Source organism: Pseudophryne corroboree, chromosome 4 (assembly GCF_028390025.1).
Source record: "Pseudophryne corroboree isolate aPseCor3 chromosome 4, aPseCor3.hap2, whole genome shotgun sequence".
Lineage (NCBI taxonomy): Eukaryota > Metazoa > Chordata > Amphibia > Anura > Myobatrachidae > Pseudophryne > Pseudophryne corroboree.
The window spans coordinates 880360328-880377837 of NC_086447.1; the positions used below are offsets into that span (position 1 = coordinate 880360328).

Genomic DNA, 17510 nt, shown 5'->3' on the forward strand with positions numbered 1-17510 from the left:
ATGTGATCCTAAAAGCTTGCTTTTGTGCCCTGTCTCCTGCGGAGCCGCTATTCCCCATGGTCCTGACGGAGTCCCCAGCATCCACTAGGACGTTAGAGAAAATGGGCAGTGGGATCCAGATATTGGGGCTACCTTTTTATATTGTTACCTCAGGAAATGTGCGGCAGTGTGATCCAAATATTGGGGGTAACCCGATACCTGCCAAACCAAACATTAGGGGTTTTTTTTTACAGAGTGCCCTGTTTGCACTTTACTCTTTTACCTCAGGGCAGGTGTCTTCACCATGTGGCCCTCTAGCTGTTGTGGAAACACATAGCAACACATGCTGGTACATGTTGTTCCACAACAGCTGGAGGGACACATGTTGAAGACCCCTTGCGTTATGTGGAATTTTACAGTGACATGTTTGCACTTAAATATTTTATATTGTTACCTCAGAAAATGTGCGGCAGTGTGATCCAAATATTGGGGGTAACCCGATACCTGCCAAACCAAACATTAGGGTTTTTTTTTTACAGAGTGCCCTGTTTGCACTTTACTCTTTTACCTCAGGGCAGGTGTCTTCACCATGTGGCCCTCTAGCTGTTGTGGAAACACATAGCAACACATGCTGGTACATGTTGTTCCACAACAGCTGGAGGGACACATGTTGAAGACCCCTTGCGTTATGTGGAATTTTACAGTGACATGTTTGCACTTAAATATTTTATATTGTTACCTCAGAAAATGTGTGCCAACTGTTTAAAAGAAAAAATATAATAACAACTTTTGAACCAAATTTTTATAACTGAAAATCGAAATAAACAAACATTGTTTGCACACAAAAACTTGTCTGTCTTCTCTACTGCAACATTGTTTGAAGATTAGCTGCAATGGTGGCCCTTATGCACTCGCTGGCAGCGTCATGCCCCCCCACCAAGCCTGGTGCATCATGTACAGCGACCCCCGCCCCATGATCATGTATATTCCACTCGGGGAGAAAGTTTTCCTATTGAATCTCACATATGTTATGGAGAATGCAGCAGGCCGCTACTATATCTGGCATTATTTTCAAGTCCACATCATTCCTCTTCATGAGGCAGCGCCAGCGTCCTTTTAAACACCCAAACGCATTCTCCACTGCCATACGGGCCGAACTTAGGGCATGGGTATATGATGTCTGTTCGGGGGATAAGTGAACATGCTGGGTGTAGCCCTTCATTAGCCAGCGCTGTAATGGGTATGCTGCATCACCAATGAGATGGACCGGGATGTCCACACCATGTACGATCACCGATTTCTGTTAATAAAACATTAATATTATTACAGGGGTAAAACTTGACTATTGGTTTATGGGCAAACATTTCAGTTTAAGTAGTAAATAATCTTACCTCTCGAGGGAAAAGCCATCCACCAAGCTTGTCCTCAGCAATACTGTAAAGATCGGAGTTGGCGAGAACCCTTGCATCATGTGACCGTCCGGGCCACCCTATGAAGACATCTGTGAAACTAAAGATAAAGGTTTATGCATTATCATAAAACAGGCCAAGCCTATTTCAAACACATTAGTGAAACAGTGCTTACCAGTATTTGTGGTCCACTACCGCTTGCAGAACAATGGAATGCCAACCCTTACGATTGTAATAGTCTGCTGGGTTGTCACGGGGGGCGATGATGGGGATGTGGGTCCCATCTATGGCACCAGCACACTGTGGGTAGCCACGCTTCTTAAACCCTTTTATAGTCTCATCTAGCCGCTGTCCTTGTGGCAAGGAAATAAAGCGATGGTACATGGTATCCAGCAATGCCCGCGTGACCTGGTAGACAATCTTGCAGACCGTGCCAATCCCTACTCCAAATAAACTGGAAACTGTGCGATACTCTCCAGGGGTAGCATACCACCAGAGAGCAATCGCTAATCTCCTGGCTGGCTCAATGGGCTTACGAAACCTGGTGGTCTGCATGGTTATTGCGGGGGACAGTAGTTCCAAAACATACTCGAATGTAGCGCGAGACATCCTGAAGTTTGCCATCCACTGCTCCTCCTGATATGCTAGAATAGTCTGCATGAATGCTTCCCTATGTCTGCGATCTCTCATCCACATTCTTCGGCTTGGTGTAGAGTTCATTGTTATGAGAGAAATAACAACAGTGGATGATATACGCGCTCTCCTCCTTTTCAAATATTTGCGTCGATAGGTAGCCCTCTCTGCAAAGAATTGAGCTCTCCTTCTCCAGCTCTGCAGTAGGTAGCACAAGGTGAAAAGCTGCATCAAGCTGTCTGTAGCAGAAAGCAGCAGTAAACTGCAAACAGTCTGCGACTCCATGCTAGACACAGCTACTACACCGGCGTCCATTGCTGCAATGCTGTGAGCAGGCCCCACCCCTCTGTTTTGGTCCTTTTGAGGACATCATCTTGATGAGACAGTAAAAAGTCCATTTGTAATGACAGCAATAGGCTTTTACAGAGCTTACCCGGGTTAGGTGGAAACAGATCAGACACGGGAATAACCCGTGTCGAAGTGTAGTGGAAACGGGGGAGCCGACACGGGTTGTAGCCGTGTTAAACATCCCGGATCGGACACGGTACGTAGGTGGAAAAGGGGTATGAGAGACACAAAATTGAGTTCACACAGCAGCTATATGCATACACACAGAGTCACAGTTTGTACAATGCAGAAATTATGACATGCAATAAAACTGCACTGGACTAACAATACAGATTAGTACTATGTATGACTATACACTGAATTAGATATAACAATGCACAGTAAAGACTGGATGTATATCACAGGGTACTTGTACTAAATAACCCTGACTAAATGCACTTTTTCTTAACTAACACTATCAGCAGACATGTAAAATACTTAAGTGTCCTGTAAAATGCACAGCGCTGACAAGCAGGTGGCTTTACAGAGGAGGATTTGCGAAAACAGTCCCAGGAACAGTGTTGCTCTGTGTAATGGCGTCCAAACACTGACTGGGAGTGAGGGAGAGAGAGATATGCAGCTCCAGGGCGGGAACATCTACTCTAAATGGCGCCCTGGGGGAAAGGCTACAGGTCAAAGCCTTATCCCCCTGCTGGACTTCACCACCGGGTACTGGCAGAGGCGTAGCGTGGAGACATGACACCCGGAGCATGGTCATGTCACGGCGCCCCCACTCACCACTACACACACATATATACATATGTACATACATAGATTCACACACATTTAGGCACAGACATACATAAACACACAAATACAGTACAGGTTGAGTATCCCTTATCCAAAATGCTTGGGACCAGAGGTATTTTGGATATGGGATTTTTCCGTATTTTGGAATAATTGCATACCATAATGAGATATCATGCTGATGGGACCTAAATCTAAGCACAGAATGCATTTATGTTTCATATACACCTTATACACACAGCCTGAAGGTCATTTTAGCCAATATTTTTTATAACTTTGTGCATTAAACAAAGTGTGTCTACATTCACACAATTCATTTATGTTTCATATACACCTTATACACACAGCCTGAAGGTCATTTAATACAATATTTTTAATAACTTTGTGTATGAAACAAAGTTTGTGTACATTGAGCCATCAAAAAACAAAGGTTTCACTATCTCACTCTCACTCAAAAAAGTCCGTATTTCGGAATATTCAGTTTTTCGGAATATTTGGATATGGGATACTCAACCTGTATAAACAGATATACACACACACATAAACACACACAGATATACACAGACATACACATATACACACAGACATACATAAACATACACATATACTCACACATACTGTATACAAAGATATATATACACAAACACACACATACATGTATACACATTAGCACACAGACATATACACACACATTTACACACAAACACAGACATATACACACAGTATACACAGACATAGACACACAGCAATTCTCACCAAGAGGCCTGCAGCAGAACAGCTCCTCGTTCCAGCCTGGAGGGACGGAGCTTCGATGTGACTGACAGGCTGGACCTCCGTGGGTAGAAGGAAAGGACTGAGGAAAGGGAAGGGGTGGCCACCACACTGCCTGCATGTTCCAGATCACTGAATGCAGATCCCTGACAGCCAGGAAAGTTCTTCTGACAAGCCTTCCAAAACTCCCCTCTTCCCTAACAACACACCACACTGCACTGCACTGTACTGGACTCTCTGCACTGTGCAATCAGTGATCTGCAACATGCAGGCAGTGTGGTGGCCACCCCTTCCCTCTCTTCTAGTCATTTCCTCCTACCCCTGCCCGAGATCCCGGCTCTCAGCTGTGCAGTGAGCCGGCGCCTTCTGTCCCGAGCGGCGCCAGGAGCTCGAGCTCCACTTGTTCCACACTCCCTACGCCCCTGGGTACTGGGGGCTTAAGAAACATTTTTTGAGAGAAAACTGACCTGCCCCCATGCCCTGGTGGTCTAGTGGGGTCCCTGTACAGCCACAGTGTCCACGCCAGCGCGGTCACTGTCAGTGTCTCTGCTGCAGCCCTTGAAGTCTTCAAATTTCTTAAAAAGCTTCTTTTAGGGCTGCTAGAGCAGCCCCCCTGTTAAGTGCCTGCTTCCTGCATGGCACTAACTACAAACTGAGCTCCTGTGCACAGAGGCAGGGCTATAGAAGAGGTGGTGCTAGGCATTCTGGGAACAGTCAAATCTTTGAGCCTGTTGGTGCCTCAGATCAAGATCCTACCCTCCACCCAATGTCATTCCCTGTGGAGCCCAGTGACACCGCAGCAGAAAAATATATACACTTCAAAAACGTTAAATTTAGTGATGGTTCTATCTTTCAAAGAAGCTGAACCCAGTACTGGAAAAGTTTTGTCTCTAGGAAGGCAAGTGATAGGTGAATCAACCAAATGGAATTCTCCCATTTGGACCTATCTGCCTCTCAAAGTGAGTAACAAGATAACAATCTCCGAGAAATCTGAAACCCATGATCTGGACATAACCAAGCCTCTGAAAGAAGATCCTCCAAATGAGGTGAAGGAAATGTTTCAACCAATCTTCTTTTAAATTTAAATTAGAATGAATTTCAACTTCCAGTTAAACTACAGACTTGTGAAGAATTAAGGCTTCTACACCTTTCACATTACCAGATTGATCCCCAGTCTAAAAAGACAGTTCCTTATTGGAATCTCATAAAATATCTTCTTGAGCCTGTGAAGACCCAACAAAAGCTGAATCCTTCCAAGACTGAAGGATAACTGGAGCATTACGTTTATTGACATGGGATATAATAAAAAGAATCCAATCCTCTAACTGATTAAGCTATATTAGAAAGGAGAGATTGTCGACACATGAAATTAGGGCTAAATTTAGGGTTTTGCATAATTAGGGTTAGTATGCAATTAGGGATAGGTGCCACTCTGATCATAAATTATGATGTTGCCATAATTAATGTCAACATGGTGAAAATAAACATTTCATACTAAACCCCTACAAATACAATTAGATACATATGGGAATAGTTAAATATATTGTGTAACACACTTTTGCCAATGAATCCATTAGTTTTTTTTCTACTGACTTTACAGTTTTTCTGTTACATTTACAGTTTGTTCAATGTACAAGTTTTAATTTACTGGCATCTTCAGGTCTCCAGTCAGACAAAATGCTACAGATGTAGCCACCTTTATCTTGACTGGCTGAGGCGTGTGTCCCGATTGAGCATACGCAGCGTACCGGGGCGTAGGGAGGCGCACCTAGTCACAGAAAGGCGTACCTAATCGCATGGAGGCAGACAGAGCGTTTGGCGTTACCTTTACGTGTAATACCTGCGATCATCCACCAGATGTCGCTTTTTACAATCACCACTGCACATGCGTGTGGTCTCCCGTAAAATACAAAACTGAAATATATATTAAGGACTACTTTACTAAGGCATCTCATTACGCTGCATACAGTCATTACTCATTACGCTGCATTATTTAATACAGTAAATAGTCATTACGCTGCCTTATTTTATACAGTATATATGGTACAGACGCAAGTAGTACAGCATGCAGTATATGATCCATCTACAGTACTTTATGAATATGTGAGCGTCCAAGTCCCGCAGACAAAACAACATAAAACCAGTAGTGTACACTGTCGCAAATGGACGTGTTAGAAGTTCACTATTGCCTCTTGAGATTAGGAATTTTGTACAGTATGTTAGCGTCCTAATCCCGTAGCCATTACAGCATAATCAAACCAATGGATTTATTAATCTGTCTGCGGCGAAGTGGTAAGTGTTCCGCTTCCTATACTCAGAGTCCAGAGTTCGATTCCTAAAGTACGAATGCATGTTAGTTTTTTCCAGACACTTTATTATTATTTTTATTCACATAAACCAGGGCAAAGCTGCAGGAGCGGTTCTACTGTTAAGGTTCTATACACCATACAGTACACATACAATTCTGTAGCAGGGCAGACTCAATAGAAACGGCTACCACCTATGACTCCTTGCCCCACGGAGGCCCTAGGCTACGGAGCAAGTAACAGTCCAGATTTTGCAGGCTATGGGGCAATGCTGAAGGAGCATCACAATCCCCTAGCTAAAATACACAGGGGCGATAGGAATAAGCGAGGTCTATGCACATTACGGTACGCGGGACTCAATCGCATAGCACACTGGCAAAACGTCCGCCGCCCCTGAACCCCCACCACATGGCAGGCAGCGCTCGGATATGGAGTGAGAGATGGCATAAATTTTGCAGGCTACGGGGCAATGCTGAAGGAGCGTCACAATCCCCTAGCCAAAATTCACAGGGGCGATAAAGATAAGCGAGGTCTATGCACATTACATTACACTGGGCTCGATCGCATAGCAAACTGACAAAACACAAGTTTTACATAAAGCAGGGCAAAGCTGCAGGAGAGTTTCTACTGTCAAGGTTCTATGCACCACACGGTACACATACAATTCTGTAGCAGGGCAGACTCAATTGATCTGACTACCGACTGTGACTCCTAGCTCCATGGAGGCACTAGGCTACGAAGCAAGTAACAGCACAGATTTTGCAGGCTACGGGGCAATGCTGAAGGAGCGTCAGAATCCCCTAGCTAAAATACAAAGGGGCGATAGGGATAAGCGAGGTCTATGCACATAACAATACACCGGACCCCATCGCATCGCAAAGTGACAAAATGTCCGAGGCACGTGAACCCCTGCCTTGTGGCAGCACTCAGCTATGGAGCGAGCAATGGCAAAGTTTTTGCAGGCTACGGGGTAATGCTGAAGGAGCGTCAGAATCCCCTAGCTAAAAATAAGAATTTACTTACCGATAATTCTATTTCTCGTAGTCCGTAGTGGATGCTGGGAACTCCGTAAGGACCATGGGGAATAGCGGCTCCGCAGGAGACTGGGCACAAAAGTAAAGCTTTAGGACTACCTGGTGTGCACTGGCTCCTCCCCCTATGACCCTCCTCCAAGCCTCAGTTAGGATACTGTGCCCGGACGAGCGTACACAATAAGGAAGGATTTTTGAATCCCGGGTAAGACTCATACCAGCCACACCAATCACACCGTACAACTTGTGATCTGAACCCAGTTAACAGCATGATAACAGAGGAGCCTCTGGATAGATGGCTCACAACAATAACCCGATTTAGTTAACAATAACTATGTACAAGTATTGCAGACAATCCGCACTTGGGATGGGCGCCCAGCATCCACTACGGACTACGAGAAATAGAATTATCGGTAAGTAAATTCTTATTTTCTCTGACGTCCTAGTGGATGCTGGGAACTCCGTAAGGACCATGGGGATTATACCAAAGCTCCCAAACGGGCGGGAGAGTGCGGATGACTCTGTAGCACCGAATGAGAGAACTCCAGGTCCTCCTCAGCCAGGGTATCAAATTTGTAGAATTTAGCAAACGTGTTTTCCCCTGAGCAAGTAGCTGCTCGGCAAAGTTGTAAAGCCGAGACCCCTCGGGCAGCCGCCCAAGATGAGCCCACCTTCCTTGTGGAATGGGCTTTTTCAGATTTTGGCTGTGGCAGGCCTGCCACAGAATGTGCAAGCTGAATTGTATTACAAATCCATCGAGCAATAGTCTGCTTAGAAGCAGGAGCACCCAGCTTGTTGGGTGCATACAGGATAAACAGCGAGTCAGATTTTCTGACTCCAGCCGTCCTGGAAACATATATTTTCAAGGCCCTGACTACGTCCAACAACTTGGAGTCCTCCAAGTCACTAGTAGCCGCAGGTACCACAATAGGTTGGTTCAGATGAAACACTGAAACCACCTTAGGGAGAAAATGAGGACGAGTCCTCAATTCCGCCCTGTCTGAATGGAAGATCAGATAAGGGCTTTTACAGGATAAAGCCCGCCAATTCTGACACGCGCCTGGCCGAGGCCAGGGCCAACAACATGACCACTTTCCATGTGAGATATTTTAACTCCACAGATTCAAGTGGTTCAAACCAATGTGACTTTAGGAACCCCAAAACTACATTGAGATCCCAAGGTGCCACTGGAGGCACAAAAGGAGGCTGTATATGCAGTACCCCTTTTACAAACGTCTGAACTTCAGTAACTGAAACTAGTTCTTTCTGGAAGAAAATTGACAGGGCCGAAATTTGAACCTTAATGGACCCCAATTTTAGGCCCATAGACACTCCTGTTTACAGGAAATGCAGGAATCGACCTAGTTGAAATTCCTCCATCGGGGCCTTACTGGCCTCACACCACGCAACATATTTTCGCCAAATGCGGTGATAATGCTTTGCGGTTACATCCTTCCTGGCTTGATCAGGGTAGGGATGACTTCATCCGGAATGCCTTTTTCCTTTAGGATCCGGCGTTCAACCGCCCTGCCGTCAAACGCAGCCGCGGTAAGTCTTGGAATAGACAGGGTCCTTGCTGGAGCAGGTCCCTTCTTAGAGGTAGAGGCCACGGGTCCTCCGTGAGCATCTCTTGAAGTTCCGGGTACCAAATCCTTCTTGGCCAATCCGGAGCCACGAGTATAGTTCTTACTCCCCTCCGTCTTATAATTCTCAGTACTTTTGGTATGAGAGGAAGAGAAGGGAACACATACACTGACTGGTACACCCACGGTGTTACCAGAGCGTCCACAGCTATTGCCTGAGGGTCCCTTGACCTGGCGCAATACCTGTCCAATTTTTTGTTTAGGCGGGACGCCATCATGTCCACCTTTGGTTTTTCCCAACGGTTTACAATCATGTGGAAGACTTCTGGGTGAAGTCCCCACTCTCCCGGGTGGAGGTCGTGCCTGCTGAGGAAGTCTGCTTCCCAGTTGTCCACTCCCGGAATGAACACTGCTGACAATGCTATCACATGATTTTCCGCCCAGCGAAAAATCCTTGCAGCTTCTGCCATTGCCCTCCTGCTTCTTGTGCCGCCCTGTCTGTTTACGTGGGCGACTGCCGTGATGTTGTCCGACTGGATCAGCACCGGCTGACCTTGAAGCAGAGGTCTTGCTTGGCTTAGGGCATTGTAAATGGCCCTTAGCTCCAAAATATTTATGTGAAGTGATGTCTCCAGGCTTGACCACAAGCCCTGGAAATTTCTTTCCTGTGTGACTGCTCCCCAGCCTCGCAGGCTGGCATCCGTGGTCACCAGGACCCAGTCCTGAATGCCGAATCTGCGGCCCTCTAGAAGATGAGCACTCTGCAACCACCACAGGAGAGACACCCTTGTCTTTGGTGACAGGGTTATCCGCTGATGCATCTGAAGATGCGATCCGGACCATTTGTCCAGCAGGTCCCACTGGAAAGTTCTTGCGTGGAATCTGCCGAATGGAATTTCTTCGTAGGAAGCCACCATTTTTCCCAGGACCCTTGTGCACTGATGCACTGACACTTGGCCTGGTTTTAGGAGGTTTCTGACTAGTTCGGATAACTCCCTGGCTTTCTCCTCCGGGAGAAACACCTTTTTCTGGACTGTGTCCAGGATCATCCCTAGGAATAGAAGACGTGTCGTCGGGATCAGCTGCGATTTTGGAATATTGAGAATCCAACCGTGCTGCCGCAACACTACTTGAGATAGTGCTACCCCGACTACCAACTGTTCCCTGGATCTTGCCCTTATCAGGAGATCGTCCAAGTAAGGGATAACTAAAACTCCCTTCCTTCGAAGGAGTATCATCATTTCGGCCATTACTTTGGTAAAGACCCGGGGTGCCGTGGACAAACCAAACGGCAGCGTCTGAAACTGATAGTGACAGTTCTGTACCACAAACCTGAGGTACCCTTGGTGAGAAGGGTAAATTGGGACATGGAGATAAGCATCCTTGATGTCCAGAGATACCATATAATCCCCTTCTTCCAGGTTCGCAATCACCGCTCTGAGTGACTCCATCTTGAATTTGAACCTTTGTATGTAAGTGTTCAAGGATTTCAGATTTAAAATAAGTCTCACCGAGCCGTCCGGCTTCGGTACCACAAACAGCGTGGAATAATACCCCTTTCCCTGTTGTAGGAGGGGTACCTTGATTATCACCTGCTGGGAATACAGCTTGTGAATGGCTTCTGCTGCAGCCTTTTTCCTCTCCCTCTGCCACGGGGCAGAAATGAGGAGTCTTTTGCCCGCTTGCCCTTATGGGGCCTAAAGGACTGCGCCTGATAATACGGCGTCTTCTTATGTTGAGAGGCTACCTGGGGTAAAAATGTGGATTTCCCAGCCGTTGCCGTGGCCACCAGGTTTGTTAGACCTACCCCAAATAACTCCTCCCTTTTATAAGGCGATACTTCCATATGCCTTTTGGAATCAGCATCACCTGACCACTGTCTTGTCCATAACCCTCTTCTGGCAGAAATGGACAGCGCACTTACTCTTGATGCCAGTCGGCAAATATCCCTCTGTGCATCACGCATATATAGAAATGCATCTTTTAAATGCTCTATAGTCAGTAATATACTGTCCCTATCTAGGGTATCAATATTGTCAGTCAGGGAATCCGACCAAGCCACCCCAGCACTGCACATCCAGGCTGAGGCGATTGCTGGTCGCAGTATCACACCCGTGTGAGTGTATATACATTTTTAGGATATTTTCCTGCTTTCTGTCAGCAGGTTCCTTAAGGGCGGCCGTATCCGGGGACGGTAGTGCCACCTGTTTAGACAAGCGTGTGATCGCTTTATCCACCCTAGGGGGTGTTTCCCAACGTGCCCTATCCTCTGGCGGGAAGGGGTATGATGCTAATAACTTTTTAGGAATTAACAGTTTTTATCGGGGGAAACCCACGCATCATCACACACTTCATTTAATTCCTCAGATGCAGGAAAAACTACAGGCAGTTTTTTCTCACCCAACATAATACCCTTTTTAGTGGTACTGGTATTATCAGAAATATGTAAAACATTTTCCATAGCCTCAATCATGTAACGTGTGGCCCTACTGGAAGTCACATTCGTCTCTTAATCGTCGACACTGGAGTCAGTATCCGTGTCGGCGTCTGTATCTGCCATCTGAGGTAACGGGCGTTTTAGAGCCCCTGATGGCTTTTGAGACACCAGGACAGGCACTGGCTGAGTAGCCGGCTGTCTCATGCCATCAATCTTTTGTAAAGAGCTGACACTGTCACGTAATTCCTTCCATAAGCTCAGCCACTCAGGTGTCGACTCCCTAGGGGGTGACATCTCCATTACAGGCAATTGCTCCGTCTCCACACCATTTTCCTCCTCATACATGTCGACACAATCGTACCGACACACAGCACACACACAGGGAATGCTCTGATAGAGGACAGGACCCCACTAGCCCTTTGGGGAGACAGAGGGAGAGTATGCCAGCACACACCAGAGCGCTATATATATATACAGGGATAACCTTATAGAAGTATTTTTCCCCTTATAGCTGCTGTTTTATTAATACTGCGCCTAATTAGTGCCCCCCTCTCTTTTTTAACCCCTTTCTGTAGTGTAGTAACTGCAGGGGAGAGCCAGGGAGCTTCCCTCCAACGGAGCTGTGAGAGAAAATGGCGCCAGTGTGCTGAGGAGATAGGCTCCGCCCCTTTTTCGCTGACTTTTCTCCCGCATTTTTATGGATTCTGGCAGGGGTTAAAAAACATCCATATAGCCCTGGGGGTTATATGTGATGTATGTTTGCCAGCCAAGGTGTTTTTATTGCTGCTCAGGGCGCCCCCCCCCCAGCGCCCTGCACCCTCAGTGACTGCAGTGTGAGGTGTGTATGAGGAGCAATGGCGTACAGCTGCAGTGCTGTGCGCTACCTTGGTGAAGACTGATGTCTTCTGCCGCCGATTTTCCGGACCTCTTCTTGCTTCTGGCTCTGTAAGGGGGCCGGCGGCGCGGCTCTGGGACCGGACTCCGAGGCTGGGCCTGTGTTCGGTCCCTCTGGAGCTAATGGTGTCCAGTAGCCAAGAAGCCCAAGCTGGCTGCAAGCAGGCAGGTTCGCTTCTTCTCCCCTTAGTCCCTCGATGCAGTGAGCCTGTTGCCAGCAGGTCTCACTGAAAATAAAAAAACTAAAACTAAACTTTCACTAAGAAGCTCAGGAGAGCCCCTAGTGTGCACCCTTCTCGGCCGGGCACAAAAATCTAACTAACTGAGGCTTGGAGGAGGGTCATAGGGGGAGGAGCCAGTGCACACCAGGTAGTCCTAAAGCTTTACTTTTGTGCCCAGTCTCCTGCGGAGCCGCTATTCCCCATGGTCCTTACGGAGTTCCCAGCATCCACTAGGACGTCAGAGAAATACACAGGGGTGATAGGGATAAGCGAGGTCTATGCACATAACGATACACCGCAAAGTTCCCCATGGTTTTGATTATGCCTTTTCTTTGAACACTGTATTTTCCACTGCCTCGCCCTACCCCCATTCCACTTTCCCCTTCCCCCTTGGGAGCCTGCAAAGTACATACAGTAGACAGAGAGGGAGTTCCGATCAGGTTACAAGACACGTGCAACAGTATACTACTGTATGTTGGAAAATCCCCCACCCACTCTGATTTATGTGAAACCTGTGTGCACCCTTCCATTGAATGTATAACAAAGAAAAAATAAAAATAAAGTGAATGTCACGGGAACGCAAAAAAAAAAAAGGTTGGCACTTCTTTCCCATTGGTGTTGGTTTATGCCTTGGGGGCTCGGACGCTAATACTTGTATTTCAAAAGCACAGTGTTTTCCACCGCCTCTCCCTACCCCCATCGCCCTTCCCCCCCTGGGAGCCTGCACAGGTCATGCAGTGGACAGGGAGGGAGTTCAGGTCAGGTATAATACACAAATGCCGACGATCTACAGTACTGTGTTGCTCAGTTAGTTGCGTCGGAATACACTAATTTATACTCATTACCGCTGTGTATTTGTATATAGCGGAATGAATCGCTGCTGCAGATTTACTTTGATTTATGTGAAACCTGTGTGCACCCTTTCATTGAATGTATAACAAAGAAAAATAATAATAAAGTGAATGTCACGGGAACATATATAAAAAAAAAAGATTGGCACTTTGGGACTCAAACCTGGGTATCTCAGCATGGGAGGTGGGAGCCTTCATCGCTAGGTTGGTTTGGAAGGGGAGACAATTAGCTACCGGAGGGTACCAACCCCAAGTTTCTGTGACCCCCACAAGGCTCATGGCAAGCGTCGGAACCCATGGTGTGTCTGAATTAACGGGCCCATTATAGTCTATGGGAAAATGGGTCCACTTTGCATACTGATATCTATGGTTCTGGGTGTCCCAGAGACTCAGGACTGGTACCAAACAAAAGAGGAGACTCTTGGCTTTCGGGGAAGACCAACCACTAGTTTATGTGACACTGGAAAGGGAAACGGGAAGCAACCGTGTATCGGGTCCCCTCCAGTTGTCCGCCTAGCTTGCACAGGATGCAGGGTTTCTGGCTAGATAGGAAATACTGTACAGAAATGCTAAGCATGGTAATTTGACATCCAGGAACACAGGGAGGAGTTTTTATCTCTCTCCATTATACTTAGAAAAATTACACTTGCCACTGTACGTTACAAGCTGTTCGTGCTAATTAGTACACTAGTAGAACATACTGTACAGAGATACTAAGTACAGTGATTTGGCATTCACGAATTTAGGGATGAGCTTTAATCTCTCTCCATTGTAATCTTTCTAAGTATAATGGAGAGAGATAAAAGCTCCTCCCTAAATTCCTGGGTGCCAAATTACCGTCCTTAGTATCTCTGTACTCTATGTTCTACTAGTGTACTAATTAGCACGAACAGCTTGTAACGTACAGTGGCAAGTTTAATCTTTCTATGTATAATATAGAGAGATAAAAGCTCCTCTCTAAGTTCCTGGATGTCAAATCACCGTCCTTAGTATCTCTGTATAGTATTTTTTATTAGGGTACTAATTAGCACGAACAGCTAATTAGTACCCTAATAGAACATACTGTACAGAGATACTAAGTACAGTGATTTGGCATCCAGGAACTTACTGAGGTGCTTTTATCTTTCTCCATTATACATAGAAAGATTAAACTTGCCGCTGTACGTTACTAGCTGTTCGTGCTAATTAGTACCCTAATAGAACATACGGTAGAGATACTAAGTACGGTAATTTGGCATCCAGTTAAAAGCTGTTCGTGCTAATTAGTACACTAGTAGAACATACTGTACAGAGATACTAAGGACGGTGATTTGGCATCTAGGAACTTAGGGAGACGCTTTTATCTCTCCATTATACATAGAAAGATTAAACTTGCCACTGTACGTTACAAGCTGTCCGAGCTAATTAGTACACTAGAAGAACATACTGGGTACTCGGACTCACACAGTACTTGCATTTCAAAAGCATGGTATTTTCCACCGCCTCCCGCTAGCTCATCGCCCTACCCCCCTGGGAGCCTGCACAGGTCATGCAGTAGACAGGGAGGAAGTTATTCACATAAACCAGGGAAAGCTGCAGGAGCGGTTGTACTGTTAAGGTTCTATGCACCATACGGTACACATACAATTCTGTAGCAGGGCAGACTCAATTGAAATGGCTACTGCCTGTGACTCCTTGCCCCATGGAGACCCTCGGCTATGTAGCAAGTAACAGCACAGATTTTGTAGGTCACGGGGCAATGCTGAAGGAGCGTCAGAATCCCCTAGCTAAAATACACAGGGTCGATAGGGATAAGCGAGGTCTATGCACTTAACGATACCCCAGACCCCATTGCATCACAAAGTGACAAAATGTCCAAGGCACAGGAACATCCACCTTGTGTCAGCACTCAGCTATGGAGCGAGGTTTTGCAGGCTTTGGGGCAGTGCTGAAGGAGCGTCGGAATCCCCTAGCTAAAATACACAGGGGTGATAGGGTTAAGTGAGGTCTATGCACATAATGCTACAAGGAGGGGGTTCATGTGCCTCGGACATTTTGTCACTTTGTGATGCGATGGGGTCTGGTGTATTGTTATGTGCACAGACCTCGCTTATCCCTATCGACACTGTGTATTTTAGCTAGGGGATTCTGACGCTCCTTCAGCATTGGCCCGTTCTTTGAACACGGTATTTTCCACTGCCTCGCCCTACCCCCATTCCACTTTCCCCTTCCCCCCTGGGAGCCTGCACAGTTCATGCAGTAGACAGTTAGGGAGTTTCCGATCAGGTTACAAGACAAGATGTATGTGAAACCTGTGTGCACCCTTCCATTGAATGTATAACAAAGAAAAAAAATTATAATAAAGTGAATGTCACGGGAACTCGGAAGCTCATACTGTACATGTATTTCAAAAGCACGGTGTTTATGCATTGTACATACTTCCTTTTACACAATTAGTTTTGTCTCCATACACAATCTTGCGTCTGCATACACAAGTGTTTTAACATGTTTGTTTGTGTCTGTATAAACGATTTATTTATATTGAGAACTCTTACCGTCTGACCATTGGTCACCATCTATTAACATTACAGTCGTCACTGACCATTTGCCAGAGCTGTAGATCAATCCGCCGCTATACGATCGAAAGTACTGGATTAGTGGAGCGTTAGCCACCCAGTGGTGGAGATGTGTAATGCATGCTGAGTATCTAGAATCGCCTCAACGCGCCTGCCTGTGATTAAACTCAGCAAGCTAAGCTATTGCCTTAGCGTGACTAAACGTCCGTCTAGGCGGAGAAACGGTCAAGATAAAGGTGGCTACATCTGTATGTCTGGATACAAATATTCCTGTCTGGACAAAACAAAAGCTGCTTACCTCTAGAACACTTATTTTTGCCATGAATTCTGAAAAATCTCTGTCAAACTCAGATTTCCTTGGGTCGAGAATATCGTAAGTCCATGTTTTAAAAGTCTCGGAAATATTTTTAAACTTTATATCCAAAACATCAATTCCATCAATTGTAGACTTGCATAAAGCTGAATAGCTCTGGACCATAGATAGAATTTCTGAAATCTATAACAACAAGAAATTATTTCTGGTAGCATCTAGATGGGACAGTCACATACTGTACATGTAGTTACTCATTATAAACTCTCCCCAAAAGATTACATAATTTGACATACTACAAAATCCATTTCCCGCCAGATAGTGTGGCCTATTCATTCTGGGGAGAATAGGAAAGGTGCAATGACCAACTGTCAGCAATAGAGATTTATGGGGGTTATTCAGGTTTGTTAGCAATCCAAAAAGCACACTAAACCATGCTGCATTGCAGGTGTGGCAGATGTATCATGTGCAGAGAGATTTAGATTTGGGTGGGTTATATTGTTTCTGTGCATGGTAAATACTGGCTGCTTTATTTCTACAAAAACCTGTTCAAAATACGCTAAATGTTTTCAGACAATTTATTCATTGCAGGTCTAATAATTATTAATTACTGAATAAGTGTGTTGCATTGCATTTACTCTATGGGCCTGATTCATATTTGTAAGTAAAGCAAAATAATCAAGTAACTTTGTGTTTTGAACAAATCATTTTTCCATTCAAGATTAGCAAATACATTTAGATTTTTCTGTGCAGGGTAAATACTGGCTGCTTTTGCATGTAGCCCACAAATGATAGACAGCTTTATTTGTAAACTGCAATTTATATTTCACTTTGAAAACACTCCACCCAAACTAACTCTCTCTGCACATGTTACATCTGCCCCCCAGCAGTGCAACATGGTTTTGCCCATTAGTGTGCTTTTTTGGTTTGCTAACAAACCTGAATAAGGCCCTATAACCACAGCCCAAGGGTTTACAGAGCAAAACACATGCTCTGTGGGGAAGTGGCGGGGAGTTTGCACCGAGGTATGGGAGAAGCTAGGAGCGAATGTTCCCTGCGAATATGTACAACGGTGCACTAGTTTTGTGAAGCAGTACCAAAGCATTATTAGTTGTTGAAGCAAAATAAAGGGGCAGAGAGGGCATACTATCAGGAGGGTTCCTTGCAGTGCAGAAGGACTTGCAGCCATTCTCACTCCCAAAACAGGACCCTGGACCTGATTTGGAGGTAGACACACTGCTGCGGTCTGCGTATTTGAGCAATTTATTTTGTAATGCGCATATATTATAATCACACTACGCATGCGCCAAGTTTGATTCAGAATGATTGACAATTAAGCATCTGAGGAAGGCAATGTGGGGAGTTAAATAAACACATGTTGCGACCGTTTCGGGCA

General features: G+C 45.6%; 1 protein-coding gene across 1 annotated transcript in view; it reads right to left on the reverse strand.

Annotated features, from left to right (window-relative positions):
- DNAH8 (dynein axonemal heavy chain 8) overlaps positions 1-17510 on the reverse strand; it is a 1853457-nt gene that overhangs the window by 1433291 nt on the left and 402656 nt on the right. Inside the window, exon 13 of the mRNA XM_063918852.1 lies at positions 16103-16300. Within this exon, the coding sequence (XP_063774922.1) occupies positions 16103-16300 (198 nt within the window). The remainder of the gene's footprint in view (positions 1-16102; positions 16301-17510) is intronic.